The 17,715-nt window shown below is 35.3% G+C and overlaps 2 protein-coding genes and 1 pseudogene across 4 annotated transcripts; 1 reads left to right on the plus strand and 2 right to left on the minus strand.

The window, feature by feature from the left end:
- Positions 1-1,454: 1,454 nt before the first annotated feature.
- Positions 1,455-7,530, minus strand: LOC146163861 (uncharacterized). The gene is made up of 7 exons (XM_083382485.1): positions 6,728-7,530; positions 5,959-6,035; positions 4,963-4,987; positions 4,248-4,822; positions 3,854-3,919; positions 3,632-3,780; positions 1,455-2,232 (listed from the first exon to the last, which is right to left on the minus strand). The coding sequence occupies exons 2-7, from the start codon at positions 6,014-6,016 to the stop codon at positions 2,158-2,160; spliced, it is 948 nt and encodes a 315-aa protein (XP_083238611.1). The 5' UTR covers positions 6,017-6,035; positions 6,728-7,530; the 3' UTR covers positions 1,455-2,157.
- On the minus strand, positions 6,790-9,784 carry LOC146163862 (uncharacterized). The gene is made up of 2 exons (XM_083381295.1): positions 9,419-9,784; positions 6,790-8,256 (listed from the first exon to the last, which is right to left on the minus strand). The coding sequence occupies exons 1-2, from the start codon at positions 9,752-9,754 to the stop codon at positions 7,558-7,560; spliced, it is 1,035 nt and encodes a 344-aa protein (XP_083237421.1). The 5' UTR covers positions 9,755-9,784; the 3' UTR covers positions 6,790-7,557.
- A 1,874-nt stretch (positions 9,785-11,658) lies between these two features.
- On the plus strand, positions 11,659-14,101 carry LOC146163863 (serine/arginine-rich splicing factor 5 pseudogene; annotated as a pseudogene). Of its 2 annotated transcripts, XR_014494532.1 has the most exons (3): positions 11,659-11,813; positions 12,225-12,520; positions 13,157-14,101. The product of XR_014494532.1 is annotated as a serine/arginine-rich splicing factor 5 pseudogene, transcript variant X1 (transcript). The 2 variants fall into 2 exon arrangements; XR_014494533.1 differs by lacking the exon at positions 12,225-12,520 and having other exon boundaries at positions 11,669-11,813.
- The last annotated feature ends 3,614 nt before the right edge of the window (positions 14,102-17,715 follow it).

Raw genomic sequence — 17,715 nt, forward strand, 5'->3', positions numbered from 1 at the left:
CACCACTGGTCTACGTTATATCTATGCGTTTACCATGCTAAACTTGTAACAATAATAGCCTATTAATTTCTACCGTTCAGGGTTTTCTTTTTGAAAAAATAAAATCATACCCTTTTTAATAGTTTTGCAAAAATACGAAACGCTAAATCGAAAGAAAAGCAACGAACGCACAGGAATCACTTCAATGTGGAATAAAACACGATTTTCTACAAGGGAAAATATATTTTATAGAGCGACAGCATTAAGCGAATATTTCTTAACTTAGCATCCATAGACAGAAGATAAATTTAAAATAGGAAAAATAATGACACAATTCTAAATAGTTCAGAGGGAAACATTACTACTATACAAAATATAGAGGATTGGGAGAAAAAATGTGAAATACGCTGTCTTGTGTGGCGCAGATATTTAGGTAATTTTATAAGCTGTGCAAAAACACAAACACCACCCGGTTATATACCCCACGTACGAGTAGCAAAAATGTTAACTTAAAGAAAGCATTAACCGAGACGAATGTGATGCGAAAGAAAGGCATAAATATGTTACACTTAAGAAAACGGTTTTAATATAATAAAATATTTGTAGATGAGTGAAACGGTTAGTCTCGTGTCAACTAAAAATAATATTATTTTTGTCATTCCAGCGTCGGCATAATATATTTGTCGCTGTATAATTTTAATTTGGCTGAATGTCCATGAAAAAACTTGTTGTGAAAAAACTAAATGTGTTCCACCGTCTTATAAAATTAAAAAAATAAATAAAACTGGAAAAAAAATTTGGGGACTTGAATTTTAACCTAAAAAAACACAAGTCTGAGAATGTAAAAATACATTTGTTTTCTTTCATTATTTGAATAAAAAGAAAAAGAATGGATGCACTTTTTTTCGTAAAAGACAATACACTACAATTAAAAACATGTATGCGTAATGGTAGCTATCTTATATTTATTGTTAAAATACCAATGTAAACAAATTTGTCAAAGACAAAAAAAAATTATAAGTTTTTTTAACAGAATCTTTTGTCTGTACACCAAGCTCCATTTTTTTTTAAAATACTATTCCGTTATTTTTTCCTTCTAAACAAAACTGTGAATTTTTGGTTTGTAAAACGCGAAAACAATCAACAAACAGAATAAATAGAATTGCACATAAACCAACAGGCAGCAAAAGTAGCTATTTGCGTAACTAAATAGTGGTGAGTTTCATGCATCAGAAAAATACAGGTAACATGGTAAGACAAGCGGTACCAAGGGTTTCAGTTTTAAGTAAAGTAAAAACGACAATTTGACTTGAAAAATAATGTTTGTTTGAAACGGTGATTTTGATAGATAAAAAGTTTCACTTAACAAAGTCACCAAATGTGGTTTAGCATTTTCGACACGATAATTTGAAGTATATTTTTTTCACCACAAAGTTCCATCGGGCAAAAACAAAATCAAACAATAAGGTTTCGTTCAGGAACCAATGTTGTTATGAGAAAACTCATAGGAACAGGAACTAGTTGAAAAAAATAGCAATAATTCGCCCGAAACCGACAAATTAGTGTTGAACTATTGCGCAAAAAGAAACAAACTTAAGAAGATTAGGTAGTGCGCATTAAGGTTAAGTTTCATTTGACTACGAAATAATTCTAATTTATCGTTTGTAGTATGTTAAATCCTAAACATTTCTAGTTTAACTTTCAAGTCTTCAAGCAATAAAATAACCTTGAAAAATGTATAAAGCGTACCTAGGCCACATGAGTGGAAATCAATTAAAACAGTCGACAAATTAGAACATAAATGAGCACGATAAAACCTGACAATCCTAATTACAGAGAGTTGATGTGCAAAACCAAATAAAGGAGACGTAAAAAACCGCTCGTCGCGCTTACAAAAATGCGCTTAAACAAAAAATTCTCCCTAACTAGCCGAAGTTTGAAGGCTCTTTGCAATAAAATTAAATTTTTTTTTAACTTCCTCGTCAGTCCTTGTGGCTGTTTTCTTAGTTTCACAGTATAAGTAGAATTACAAGAAAATTTTGCATAAAACCTATCCCATTAGAAAAGGACAAGCGCAAACGGCAAAAAGACAGGTGCAAAAATCAGCCGTTTGAAAAGGAAAAAGATGATCAAACTTATTTTTAGGTCAGATGTTCCCGTAGGCCGTAGGGAGTCTTCTTAAAAACGAAGTCGAATAGGTACAGTGTGTTCAGCATATACGGCGTCTGCTCCGTTGAAGTCTTCAAAATCGTCCTGTTTCAGTTTAAAAATAAAGTATTGTTTATTACAAAATTTTAAGCAGTTTAAGCAAACGATTTATGTAAAAGTGCAAAAAAATCATACACCAACTGTATTGGTAAAATATAAGGCGAAAAACGTTCTTAAATTTTAAATAATATAAGATATATATTAAAACTGTGTGATTACAATACACTTGTTTGCAGCATGTTGCGATTTAACTAAATTCCATTTTAAAACAACTTTCATTAAGAGGAAGCAATTAAAAAAAATATAAAAAGGTAGTAACATATACAGGGTTGTTCCTAAGCTAAAATTTTCACTCGCCAGGCGGGCGAGCGGCTATCAATCAGCACTCGCCCGGACAAAATAACACTCGCCAAATTTGTTGGCACGCCGACTGCCCATTTACGTCCTAGCGCGGTCATTTCTTGGGTTATCGTTAACCTTTCTTATGGTTTCTATACGTGAACATTAGTTTTTATAAAAGTCTGATCGTTTATTTCCATGCATGGATGAACAAATTAAGGGCCCACAAAGCAGGTTACGCTTAAAAGAATGTTTTTATCCGAAATATTTGTTACAATCTTTAGTGAAAAAAATAGCACTGACAATTTAGTAGCCTGCCTGTTTTCCAGTTTTTTAAAACCGACATCGCTCTTGCTTTTTTTGTAATGTGTTTTTTCTGTGCTTAAAAGGCGTCTGTTTCACCGAACTAAACCAATCTTTTGCTCAGTTAACAACCACATGCACCAGAGGTTCTGTGCTGCACGACGCCCTGTAGTGGGTCGTTACAGTTTTCCAAGGGCGTCCGCAATAGTTTCGATTCGTATCTTAACATAATTGCCATATAAAATTTTTACAGACAATTATTTTTTAAGCTTTGGCTTGGTTGACCGCTATGAACTTAAGAGATCGCAACAACATACTTACATACTGTACACTAATTGCTAATTCTCGGCTGTAGTTACACAAGTAGGCGGTATTTTGAAATACCGTAGTGTTCAGTGGGCCGTTTCGGTCCCTCAAAACATCTTAGAAAACACTGCTTACAAATAATACATTTGCATTCGCACTTATTGTTGCCAAAAACTGCAGCAATTGCTTATAATTTCCTTCGTGACTTCGATTAACCTTATTATTTGTGTAGTGTTGAATGTATTTGCGCCTTAGTGTTTAAGGAAATAATTGGCTCAAGTAATGTTTCGCATAATATTGGCGCTAAACGCAAGTTCTCCTGCACCAACTAATTAAATTTCTCGCCTGATATCAATCAGCACTCGCCCGGAGCGATTTGCACTCGCATTGGCTAGCGGGCGAGTGCTAAGCCCAACGCTGATATAAATAGCTAAACGTTATAGATAATTCTGTCCAAAATTACAAAACTCCCAAAACACAACTTCCAACTTCTTACCATGGGCACCTCCTGCAAGCGGCGGAATCTAAAAGCATGTAGAAATCGTCTCTGATATTTATAAATAAGGACAACCACAATGATAAACACGGCTGACATTACAATTCCAAGAGCCACTCCCACTCCAGGTGAGAGCCCGCCTTTGTTTTCTGGAAGAATAAAGAAATGAAAAAAGTATATTGTACACAGTCATACAGTTATTAACAAACGGAACCAACGAACCAGGTTTGTTGATTGAAGTGAATCCTGTAGAGTTTCCTGATGTTCCGTTATGAGTAGTTTGGGATACTTTTAAAAAAGTATGCATGAATGTTAACCAACTTTTTTTACTTAAAAGCATGTACTAAGTTCCTATTGTGTAATTCAACAGCAAAAATGTTTAAATAAACTCATATTTGAGGATTAAAAAAATAGTTGCTGCAAATTTAATTTTAAATTTATAATCTAAAAAATGAGGGCCCAACTAAAACGTCAAAAGGCTGTGTTCATATTAATACAACTATTTAATCAAAACTATTCTAAATCAAGTTTTAAAACCTACTTTTTTCATTACCTAAAACTACTGTAAAACAACATTAACAGTTAAACAGTTTTAAGCATCTATTTGATTTCTTACCTATTGTAGATGTGCTTGGGTTTGTCTTAGCTGCTTTAGAGGTGGGTGTGGTTTTTACAGTAATTTTTGTAGTGGGAACTGCTGCTGATGATGTAGTAACAGTTGTTGTAGTGATTACAGAAGCTTGACTTTTGCTGGCGGGACTGGTGATGGGACTCGTCACAGTTCCATTGACAGTACTATTGGTTGTGTTAGGTGTAGTTTGGGTGTGTGGTTTAGGGAGTGGTGTAGGGGTTGTTGTTGAAATATTTACACTAGAAGCATTTGTTGAAGTTGCAGTGATGGTGGTGGTGGTGGAAGTGATGTTGAAGGGGGCAGTATGACTGCTTGAACTGTTAGATGATACTGCAGGAATTGGCTGATTAGTTGTGGATAAATTACTAGTAATTGAACCATTGACAGCTCTAGGTCTTGATGTTGTAGAAGCTATTTGTGGTTTAAGAGTGGTCGTAGTTTCATTTCTAGGAATAGTTCTTGTTGCATTAGGTTGCATAACAGTGTTGTTTGATGCCGAACTGGTTGCGACTGTTGTTGCATTACTTGATTTTGCAGCAAGCGTAGGAACTGTAGTATTGCTAAAATTGGAACAAGGAATGTTAACTACAGGGTTGGGTAAAATCGCAACTAAAAAGTGTGATTTAAATGTAAGACAAGATAACTTATAAAATTAGATTGATAAAACACTAATACTTTTTTTACCGGCTAAGCACCTCACCTCGCTGCAGATGGGAAAAACAATCCTGGAAAAAACATTATATTTCACATTAAAAATGTTTTATTTTATTTTAGCCGAATTATAACTAGTTCAATATTTTACCATTTTTAAAGAAATAAGCACATACCGAAAAAGTTTTAGCATGCTCTGCAAATACATTAGCCACAAACCGCTTTGCTTATAATAGCAATGAAAACTGCTTATAATAGCAACTGAAACTGTACTTCGGCAAAGTGAAAATGCATACCTAATCTATTTAATGCATTTTTATACGTTTTGTGAACCATGGTAATTATTCAAAAGTTCACTTAACTTTTGTTAAATGTTGGAAAAAAATACATTGTTTTTTTTTAGGTGATCATCTAGGCTAGATGATTTCTGTAAAATACAACCATACAGATCTTGGGTCAATTTCCTCCCATTATAAGCTTTACTGCATGTGCACAAGATCAATCAATCACAAGAGGTTTCTCAATGTTACCTCTTTATCTTGTAACAATGTGAAGGAATTGGAAGACCTTATTTTTAACAATTTTTATAGTCTCTGTTTTCCTGTAGGCCCCTTTTACTGTTTCCTGATTGCACCACTTAATATATGTGATTGTTAGTTTGGGGTTATGAAGCATGGCTTATAATGGGTGGTCGATTCTGTATTATTCAAGTCATGGCAACAACTGCAACTTAATTTGTTGTTAAATAACTTTCTAAACTTTTCTGTTTTGTCACATCTTTTAAATTTATAAAGTTAACTCCAACCTTTAAAAGCAAGCATTTATGCAATATCGCAGCGTGGATCACATGCAGGATGGTGTACAAGGTGCAAGGAAAAATTTTGTGAAAATAAACATTTGTACAATTAGTAAACATTGTTTTTATTTTGTATTCTGTCATGTCATTCAAGAAGAATAACAGATATTTTTTGGCAAGCAGATCGGTTATCTGCACAATAAAAGCACATCAAATGAATTGATACATCATAAAAAAAATTACACAAACCTGAATAGCAACTCAAAAGAAGCAAGCAAAACCAGAAATGCTGATGGATGAACATCATGACAAGAGTCGTGCAAAATCTGTAACAAAAGCATATGGTAAACAGGAAACACATTGCCAGTGTAAAATGGATATACTGCAAACCATGCATTAAATGACATCAAATTACTGGCTGTAGTTATTAAGCAATTTTGTATAACACAGTGTAAAGATTGGTTTGGTAACATGGATTAAACCAATTTTTGTATTACAAATATATATCAAAAAGGTAAACTAACTTAATATCATCCAACATTATAAAAGAATTATTAGGTAAAAAATATAAATAGGCATTTATTGATCGTTAGAAAGTAGTTCAAAACATATAAGCAGCTTCTATCAAGTAATATAAACTGTAAAATACATATTCCGTTTCGGCTTTTTAAGGGTTGATATTCAATTAAAATTTGAACCCAACCTTTTCATTGTTTGGCCTTTACTATAATTTGTTGCAGATCAACAAACTGAGTTTCGCAGGTCTGAATTTAACAATGATATTTTTATGGGACATACTCCAATTAGGCAAGTTGGTATCAATCGGCACTCACCCTGAGCAAATTACACTCGCTTAGCAAGCTGGCAAAATCCAAACCCTAAACTTATAAAAAAGAATTCTTGAAATGTTGTATATATCTAGCAGCTGTTATCCAACTGTACCATTTAAAGATTCCACAACATTTTTTTAAAGAAACGTTGATTTAAATCACTAAACTAAAAATTATATTCAACACACCTGATTCAACGTGAGAAGGCAATTCTTGTCACACAATAAAATTTGTGTTATACCCTAAGACCCTTAAATGTAAAACAAACAAATTGAATTATAAATCAAAGCACTTGAAATACTGCAACATAGATTAGAAAAATTTTACACTAAAGGTTTACACTTCATTTTGGATACAAAGAAAGCAGATTTAGCAGTGGGAGCGGTACAAAACTTCAACCATGTATATATGACTTAAAAACAGTTCTAATAACAGCATTTACACATATAGAAAAACAAAAATAAAAAAATAAAAATAAAAAAGGTTATGATTAATGAGAGATATTAAAATATAAAATAGCTTCAATATTGTGACAGTCACTAGTTTTTAAAAATACTCATTTTTTAAAAAAGTTAGGAAGTAACATGCACATCAAAAAATAGGTAAATAACGGTATGGTTGATTTTCTCACGCAAATACATAAATATATGTAAACATAGCATTACATGTGTAAGCACTATAGTTTTCCAACTTATTGGATATATTTTTAGGTGCCATTAAAGTTCAGTTTTACTTGAATAAAGTAATTAATGGTTTATATTAAAATTATATAACATCAAATGATAACATTAATTAACTAGACTTTTCTAAATGTATCTCCATTACGAGATTTGTTTTAGTGTTCATGTTTTAGTTGTATTTTTTAGATTTATGCTATCATAACAAAATTAATTCTGCTTCAACATATCAACAACTAACAAAATATATCCTGTTAGCAAAAATTACTTCATAGCCAGCATCAGTTCATAAACAAACATTCTGCAAATCAGTGATTAGCAGTAAGTAATATAATAATGACTCAACCATGTTGTTCTTCCTTTAGTAATTTTTCCTTGCACTTGGAACAAACATAGGTAAATCCAAATGACAAAGGTACAGCACCTGTTTTATACTTTGACAACTTAAGAGCTGCAATAAGTGGGTTTTTAACAGAGTGTTCAACCGCCTGTAACAGGCCATCATTGTACTTAGTGTTTACCTCAGAGCTGCAAGTATAGCAAAGCACATTCTCAGGAAGTGGAATCCGGGGCAATACAGACTTGGTTGAATCCTGATTGATGAAATCCTGTTGTATAACATGCCACTCAGGGTTAAACCTGGGGAGGCAACTAATACACACAAAAGTAATTGATTCTGACATAACTTTGGCACCGGCTGCAGGGGTTTCTTTTAGGATGGTTGGATAAAATGGCACGCCAGTTCGAATTTGCTCATATGATGGTTTACAGTGGATAGGGCAAATAGGACAGTTTTGATTTTCCATTTTTCCACAGAAATAGCACACAATTTTAGAACCTGATGCGTCATCTGCACTGCTGGAGCTTTCCTGGTTTCTTTCTGTAGACACTCCTGGTCCCAGGTTTGGTCTTTCCAAAGGCTCACTTTGCATTTTGGAGCTTTGTTGAGATTGCAACCGCTCTTCATCAGACTCGTAGGATTCTTCTCCTTCTTCAAAGTTGTCTCTTGAGTGCTCATTCAGAATTTCTTCCAACTCAATCTAATAACATAATAAAACCATGAAGATATGGGTCATTTAATGCAAATTCTAATCAGGAATATCAGCTTTGATATTCCTACTATGTCTAACTTAAATCCCCATCCATTATGGTCGAAAATTTAAACTTATATAATATTGCATTGATTGTATTTTGTTCACTTTTATTATTGCTAAAACTTATCAATTATAAGCTGCTAACTTTTAACCCTGCATAATTAAAACAATCTTGATTCACTAGATGAGAAAGTTTGCTTCGTAACTTAAAACAAACAATTAGAGTGTGGCACATTTATAGATTATAAGGAAAATGTAAAGCCATATATAAAGCTCACTGAATTGGTAATTCTTCATATCTACCTGTTTAATATACCAATCAAATAAATAAAACTCTATGTCAAAGTGTTTTGAATCACAAAACATTAAGAATTTTGTTTGCTTTAAAGGAAACGCTATATATATAATATGTTCATTGGAAAATATCAGCCTAAATTTACTGATAACGATATATTGGTACAAGTGGAACATCAGTCAATATTATTGGTTAATATCTTTAAAACTTTTCAACAAATTTATACCAGTGTTGTAATGACTTAAGCCAAGACTTCGCTTTATCTTAAGCTTTGCACATTAAACATTTTGCTTGCAAATGTTTTTTTGTTTTTTTAGCAAGGTATTGCTCATAATCTGACTAATTTATCAATTTTAATAGTTAAAAGTTTTATATGACAAGCACTTTGACTTGAAATAGACTTATTTTTATTATGACTTGTCATTTATTTATAATGACCTGACTTGTACTCAAGTTTTTTTTTTTTGGCTTGACTTGGACTAAAGTTCTTTCAACAATGATTAGACTTGGACTTAATTTTTTTACAAATGACTTGGGACTTAAATTATTACAAAATTACAACACTGATTTAGACCCACTAGGAACATAACTTTTTCGATGTAATTTTTAAATCCCAAATTAATTGTGATCAGGCAATATCAAAATTAAGTGCTAGCAAGTAGTGGTATATTGGCTGCATTAATAATTAATGCATCATTTTCAACATGTATAACCAGACATGTTTCCACACAGACACCACTTTGCAGAAAAAATGTTGAAATAAGCTAATTAGATACTAAAAAAAAAAAATATGAATTCATAAAATAAACATACTTGTGATACTGGTTGGCGAATATCACATCCACTTGGTCGTTTAAGCCAATAAAGACGCTTGCTGATTGGCGTTCTTGTTCTTTCAAATGACTCCCACTGCTGTAACAGGAATGCATTACAAACAAAACAAGACACCACAGACCAGTCATCTCGCATGGGTTCTGCCCCTGGAGCTGGGTCGTGATACTCTAGAAACAGGAAAAATGCAGCATCCACTTGTTGGGAGCGTGGGTTCCTAGAGTAGAGAAGAACCATTTTTTCTTCATAAGCAGAATTTCCACAAACAAAGCAAACAGACATAGTTGGTCTGTGAGAAAAGCCACTTTGTCTAAACATCACGCAGTAATTGTTGCAAAAATGTCTATATGTACCTATTTGATAACCAATAATAATTATTTTAATATTTTTTCAACAAAACAGGCAAGTTAGATTCAAACAATTAAAAAGAAAATATGCCTAAGAGTGTGCTCCGTCGGTTGGAATGTAAGGTAAAACTTTCCTGACAATTTGGCTTAAATATTAAAATAGTGTAATCAATCCACTAAAATTCATAAGTTTTGAAATGGTTAAATTTTAAAGGGTTGTGTAGTCTCTAATTAACAAATTGTTGTGTGCATCTAAAAATATTAAAAACAAATGATTCTACAACAGCGAGTTGAACAGTAGCCAAACTTTATGAGCAAAATTTTCTTCAACCATAATAAAATATGAACCAAACTTTGGTATAGGTTTTTGATAAAAAATTTAGGCATGAATGTTTGGCAGCTACAAATATGAAATGCAGTTGAGTTAAGAGATCCTGCTTGAAACTTTAAAATATGGTAGATCTCGCAGGGGCATTCCTGACGATTCTAGACGAGCGCCGAAGTTTTCCCACGAAATTCGGACTACTTAATAACGGGATCTCCAAAATTACAATACGACTTATAATTTAGGAAATTCGCACTAAATAGCCTTTTCGTTCGTCGGTCAATTGGTTCGACTGTCTGTTTCAACATTTTAATAACGTTACATAACTAACTTTTAAATTCTAGCTGAGTTATTAAATAGTTTGGCGCTGGCTTTTGAGGCGAGGACCGATAATAGGAAATATGACTAGACAACGACACTATCATAAGTTAGGCCAGCGGTTCTCAACCAGTGGGCCAGATTGGAAACTTCGGATATTGCGCGGGGGAGATGTTTTGCAGCTGAAAAAATGCGCGGCTGAAAATAAAATTTCGACTTGAACTTGCGCGGCTGAAAATAAACCATCAGGCTACCGAAAGTTGTAAATTGCGAATTTATATTCAACTTACAGCGTTCATAGAATACTTGAATCACTGCGCAATTTTTGGTTGGTGTGCGGGCGCAGTGCGCAGGTAAATATTTAAAAAGTTGGATAGTATAGCATTTAATATGCAATATTACTCGAAATTGCCTAATTGACGTCACTAAACACGTGACCGTTGTCCACTGATGCGTGACCAAATCGCCGAACTGTGCGTTTTCAGCGTTTCGCAAGTGATTCTATTTGATGCATTATATTATATACGTCTTATCAACTAGCGTTAAAAAATGTTATGCAACTTCAGTACGCGGCCCGCCAATTTTTTTTGTGCTTGTTAAGTTTCATACAGAAGTTTGCGCGGCTGAAGTTTTGCGCGTTTGCTCGAGTCAGATTTGCGCGGCTGAACACATTTTCTATAAAATGCGCGGCTGTGACCGCGGCTGAAAGTGTTACTGCGCGGGGGATAAATCCCCTGCGCAGGCCAAACTTTCCAACCTGGCCAGTGGGCCATGGCTCACTGGTGGGCCATAAGAACATTTTAGGTGGGCCACAGAGTAACTTGAAAAAGCTAGATTTAGTAGGAATAATGGTTGGGGGGGAGATTGAATAAATAATAATCTGTTTTCAAATATGTTCTGCTGTGTTTTGTTCAAAACCTGTTTTACAGTTTTTTCTTTCATAAAAGTTTATTGGGCTACAAAATTTTTTTGCAACGTAAGTGGGCCACGAAAGAAATAAGGTTGAGAACCACTGAGTTAGGCAGTTCTTAAATGTATCAGTTAACTACGATGGGACGAAGAACTGACTATTCGGGTAAAAACATTGACAGCCATTAGAATATCGCATCCTCGCAAGAGATTCATTTGTTTATACATTAAGTGTTAGGTTAAAAAGAAAACATTTTTTTCAGAAATAAGTTTTTTAATAATGTTTTACCCTTCTCTGCTTAATTAAATTTCTTCTGTTTTTTCGCGCAGAAGCAATGAAGTGTGACTTTGTACTTTGACGTCACGTCCGAAGTTTTTCTTCTTCGGCTTATTTGCAAGCTTGGTGCGTTTGCAACTGATCTACGGGGGATTTCAAGCTTTCGTTCTTTGGATCATAATCCTATCTTTCTATTTTAAGGTATGTTTATTTTAAATTTACGCATAAATTGCTATTAGGTAGTTTATTAGATATTTATAACTCTTCAGTTTATAGCCATGCAGCCCAGTTTGCGCCATAATTATGTGGCATATCCAAACCTGACTGCATTCCATAATTTCTGGCCGCCAAATATTAGGGCCAGAACATTTTTTATATAAATTGTATGCAAACATCAAACGATATATGCGCCGAAATCGGCTATTTTGCATTGTGAATTTGTCATGTGCGTAGTTACGAGCAACCATTCCACGCTAAAGACATTTAGGTTTCACCTGTCAAATATTGTTTTTGTTTGTACATTGCTATTATTAAACTGATACGTACATTTTATATTGCACTTTCTACAACGATGTGTTGTCATGTTTGTACTTATCGTCCATTTTATTTTAGGCAATTTCAAAGTGGTATTCCTATCTTCCTAATAATCCCTTCCAGCTTTGGTTTCCGTGGTTTTCCTCCCGGCCAACCCACATTGGGCACATGGCTACCTTTCTTCCATTGGGCCGCTTTCTTACAATTCCTGATCCCGAAATGCTAAAGCTCCTGCTATCATGAGAACCGTTACTACTATTCCAATCTTAAAGAAAAATGTTTTGGTTTATTGGCCTTTCATCCAGTTCCCGCATTCCGTCATGTGTGTCTTTTCAGACTTTCCGTAGCCTACCACTTAAATTATTGCTATAAGGGTAAGACTACGGAAATTTGTGTGAAGTAGATGTTTTTTTGCAAACTGTATATACATTTTTACATTTTATTCGACAATTCATTCTGTTTGGGACTGTTTTGAAATATAAGTTAAGATTTGTCAAAACTATATATTTTATATTGTTAAATATTGATTTATACATAGTTCAAACCAGTGGCGCAACGACAGTCTTTAACCTAACTATGGTCAGATCCAGGATTTTTTTGGAAAGAGAATGACAACTCTTAAAGATGTGGTCATCAAACACAAAAAATGTTACCTTTAAAAGAGTGACTACAAAAACCTTGTTTCCTCAGATGACTCCTGCACAGATGTGCAACTGCAGGGTTGATATTGATTTTAGATTCACACTCGCGAATGGGGCAAGTAGTTGTTATTCGGTAGCCCGGACAGAATAACACTCATCTAAATGGTTGGCATGCTTACTGTGAATTGTTTCAATTTATTTTTGTAGTCATGTAAGCATGTATCATAAGCGATTTGCGAAATAATTTAAGTTTATTTTTTGCATTTACCAATAGTGTTTTTCCAGACCAAACCCCATAGTTGCGCCCTTGGTTCAAACCATGCTGTATCCCTTAAACTGTGTAAGTTTTAACATATATATTTTCTATAGAAGAGTGTCAGGATGTCTGGGTGCCGAGTATTTCTTGGTGGTCTTAGCAGTCGTGCATACGAAGGAGATGTTGAAAGGTTCTTCCAGGGTTTCGGTAAAATTCGAGATATCAAGCTGAAGCAAGGATACGGATTTGTAGAGTTTGATGACCATCGTGATGCAGAAGATGCAGTCTATGAGATGAATAACCAGACCTTGTGTGGCAGCAGGGTTACTGTTGAACATGCAAAGGGCACACCCAGAGGAAGTGATGGTGGAGGTGGATGGAACAGCTATCGCTCAGGCGATAGTTACGGAAGCAGAGACAGAGGTGGTTATGGTGATCGCGACCGCTATGGTGGCAGAGATGATCATGGCTACAATGGTGGAAGATCATACGGTGGTGGCAGCAGGTATCCTGCTCCTTCCCGCACAAAGTATCGGATGCTAGTAGAAAATATGTCTTCCAGAGTTACCTGGCAAGATTTAAAAGATCACTTTCGCCAAGCTGGTGAGGTAACATATGCAGAAGCGAACCAGAAGTCACGCAACAAAGGTGTTGTGGACTTTGCCACCTACGATGACATGAAAACGGCTATCAGAAAAATGGACGGCACTGAGCTCTATGGACGTAAAATGAAGCTCTCCGAGGAAGGTGGTTCAATGAGTAGGTCAAGGTCACGAAGTCCTATTCGGTCCCGCTCATCAGACAGAGGTCGAAAGGAAAGCAAGAGAAGCCATTCGCCTTCTCGCCAATCTAAAACCCCAGATCGTCACCGTGACCGATCATACAGCATTAGCCCATTGAGGGATTAATTACTTGTTGGACCAATCTTACTAAAAACCCTGACATTATTGTGAAGAATCAAGTATTGTTCTTGCGTGAATCTTGATTTTTTTCCTCTTACCTTTTGGTTTTATTTTACATTTGCTGTATATATTGGAATATGCTTATGTTGGACGAGCTACTTGTTTAATTGGTTTGTTACTTCCTGATTTGGTTGTAGCTCATTAAAAAACAATACTACAACCCATGGCCTTTGGATACTTGGTAGGTTAGGTCTGCTGAATAGGATTTACGTTCTACCAGCCATTTTGGTGTGTCTGTAAAAATTCTAGTTTTCCACTTTGGTTAAGGAAAGTTCAAATTGCTGGCATTTTTGCCCAAAAATTATTAATTGTGACATTTACGGCCTCGTGTTCAGTTTGTAAGTTGCGGCCTGGATAATCTACATTCGCCTGTCAAATCAAACCGTATTTTGCCTACCCCTGGTCTAGATCAGTGCTTCGCAACCTTTTTTTCAATTTCGATTTATTACCAGAGCTAAACGAATTGGGCGATCACCTACAAAATATATGACGATCGACAATGGACAACAAAAGCAATATACCAGGCTCCCCAGCGAAAAATGTGCAATTTACGATTAAAGTCATAAAATTTGACCATTTACATTGTTTATCTTCTGGTTGTACAGTCTTCCTAAATTATCTAAAGACGACCAAAGAGACTCCAGCCTTAAGACCGAAAATAGAACTAATACCGAAATGTCGAGAATAAGATCTATAAAACATTTTACCTAACCTCAAACCCCACCCCTAAATTCACCACTAACTCCTGTAATAATTCTAACCCTAACCTAATATTTAACCCACCCGTTACCTATCAATAACCCCAAACAGGGGAAACAACTCAATGCTAAAATAGCGGCGCCGTAATCGCCCTACAAAGTTGAACGCCGAAACGTCACATCAAAACATCCTATGTCAGACCGATTGCTCCCGGTCCTACCATACCATTTTCTTTACATTTTTAGCCATTATTTGTCCATCTAGGCCAGAGGTTCTCAACCAGTGGGTCATGGAAACTTTTTAGGTGGGCCACAGAATAATTTAAAAAAGCTAGGTTTTTTGATGAATTTAGTTTCATTTGTGTCACTATACTTAATTTTACAAGAATAATGCCTCGGGGAGGAATTGAGAAGGAATGTAAATGAACGTAAATTTGTCAATTTATCGTTCAGAAGCAAGTACCTCGCTAATGCACGATTGAATACAGAGCTGCGGAGTCGGTTAAAAAAAAAAACCGAGTCCGACTCCGGCAAAAAATTAAAACACCCGAGTCCGACTCCGCCAAATGTAATATTTTGTCGAGTATTTTACCCATTCACGCAACTAAATTAAGGTGTTGGTTTAAAAATATTTCACTGTTTGCTATTAGATTTTTACAACTTACATTTTGCCTTAACAGTTTTAAAATTTGATACTGCGCATGTCGGACTCGGGACTCCGGTAGTTTTACGCGATCTTGCTTGAGTCCGACTCCGGCAAACAAACCGACTCCGTCGAGTCCCGAGTCCGACTCCGACTCCGCAGCCCTGGTTGAATATATAATCTGTTTTGATATATGCTCCGCAATTTTTAGTTCTAAACCTTTTCAAAAGTTTGTTCTTTCATAAAAATTTATTAGGCCACACAATTTTTGTGCAACGAAAATGGGCCACGAACGAAAAAAGGTTGAGAACCACTGATCTAGGCCTTATTACCGTCAATATAGGTCTAATTCAGACAGGTTAAGGTAATTTTTCAGACGATTTTAGGTATTATTCTATCCTGGTTAGAAGGGTCTTATTATATCGTGGTTAGACATTTGCTGTATATTTATACTCCTGTTATGAAGTTAGCTAAAAAGCTGTTTTAAAACGCGAGCTGTCTTGTGACGATTAAACGTAACATATTTATAAGTTGCACATCGTTTATTATTGCATAAGGTTAAAACCTTAAAGTAATTTAAAAAACGCAAATAAAACCTTCGGAAACTACGCGGCCCAGCAGTGTACGGCAAAACTCAGACTGCGGAGCACTGGTCAAGATCAATGTTCACAAATATGTATCAGTTAACTTTAAAGTATAAAATCCTATCATGGATGAACCATACCTTGGTTCCAGGTGCAGGTTGAGGGTGATGGACGAAGATCCTGGCTAACTATTTGTTTTCCAACTTTTTTCGAAGGTTTATTGCATTTTTGTTTCATATTGAAATATTTTTGAAACAAAAGCACTGTCAACATCAATATAACATCTAATGTAGGGATGTGCAAATATTGAAACTGGCGCACCAAATTTGTGTACCCGACTCATCCTAATTTTTTTGGCGTCAAATATGTGTAGGACCTATGTAAATTGGACCGCCAATGTTTACAGCCGAGCATTTGTGCACGTATTTACACCGATAAGCTTGTGGCTATGCTTCCACTTATATTCCCCTTTTCTTTGGTGGGCCGCTCTGGCTAATCCAGTGGACAACTGACCAGATAATCCCCAACGCATTCACTTTTGGAATGTGTTAAATTTCAGCCAATGCTACAGAAAGACTCAACATTTTATTTTCACAAGTCATGCAAGATGTTTGTGCTGCGCGAACTATATTCGCAGAAAACGTATTGGCCTAGTTTCGCTGTATTTTTTTCGAATCTAAATAAAATCGTGCAGTTCTACAAGACGCACGCCGAATTTTCGAAGCTTTTGATTCTGTTCGATTTGGAGTCAGACAATGTGCTATTGTATTTTCCTGTTGAAATATGCACGAGTCAAATGCATTTCATTTAACAGGTGTTGGTAACAACAGGGGACGTTGCGTTATTTTGCACAATGTGCGCAAAAATATGAACGCCAAAATGTGCAAAAAATGTGCGCACATTTTAAACTGCCTTCAAAAATGTTTTTTAAGTTAGAGTTAGAGTTAGAGTTCGCACATTGTTGAAAAGGTGCGGACATTTTTGAAGGCTGTTCAAAATGTGCGCACATTGTTAAAAAAAGTGCGCACATTTTTGAAGGCTGTTTTGAAATGTGCGCACATTGTTAAAAAAGTGCGCCTTTTTTTGAAACCCTTTTAAAATGTGCGCACAATTTTTGCACATTTTGGCGTGCACATTTTTGCGCACATTGTGCATCCCCGTCTCGTTGGTAAGTCAGTACTACCGATGAGGGGATTTTGTGGGTTTAAAAAGTTTAAAAAATGCCCACCCGATCAGTTTTGTAGCATGCCAGTTGTCAGTCTACTGAAGCAATATCACGTGAGCGACAACATATTAAACAAATTAGTGTTTAATTCTCGGAAGGTTTGGGCCAGTAATGCTTTGCGGACTAGAGTTTGCACACCCCCCTGGTCTAATGCAATGACCAATGGCCATACAATTGTTGACCAAATTAAACTAGACAAATTTACCCCGCTTTATAAATAGACATAATATTTTCTTGTGTTTAAATGCCCTATAGCGCCTTGGACACTTTAATTTAATTATTTTCCAAACAGCCAATTCTTGATAACATAAAAGTTTACCATTAGAATTGGAATTTACTGGTCTAGTTTTAGCGACTCTATTTTAAACAAAACCATTGTTGTAAACGAAATTGTCGAAACCATTTGAAAGTACCGTCTAAACTTCCTGAGATTATTATGGTTGCTCAAAGCCTACTTGTATTCTTATCGAAATAAAATACTATTTATCGGGCATGCCCTTTTTGGAAAGTTTGATCTGAGTGGGGGATTTATCGGTAGCCGCGCTTTTCTTGGAAAATCG

Source organism: Ascidiella aspersa, chromosome 2 (genome assembly GCF_963924565.1).
Source record: "Ascidiella aspersa chromosome 2, kaAscAspe10.2, whole genome shotgun sequence".
In the NCBI taxonomy this organism is placed as follows: Eukaryota; Metazoa; Chordata; class Ascidiacea; order Phlebobranchia; family Ascidiidae; genus Ascidiella; species Ascidiella aspersa.

Bases quoted from the DNA above. Each gene is read 5' to 3' on its own strand.
- LOC146163861 (XM_083382485.1), bottom strand. From the start codon at position 6,016: ATGATGTTCATCCATCAGCATTTCTGGTTTTGCTTGCTTCTTTTGAGT. The intron at 4,823-4,962 runs GTGAGGTGCTTA...TTCCAATTTTAG, and splicing joins TTTTTCCCATCTGCAGCGAG to CAATACTACAGTTCCTACGC. The intron at 3,920-4,247 runs GTAAGAAATCAA...CTTTTTTAAAAG, and splicing joins CCCAAGCACATCTACAATAG to TATCCCAAACTACTCATAAC.
- LOC146163862 (XM_083381295.1), bottom strand. From the start codon at position 9,754: ATGTTTAGACAAAGTGGCTTTTCTCACAGACCAACTATGTCTGTTTGC. The intron at 8,257-9,418 runs GTATGTTTATTT...TTATGTTATTAG, and splicing joins TTCGCCAACCAGTATCACAA to ATTGAGTTGGAAGAAATTCT.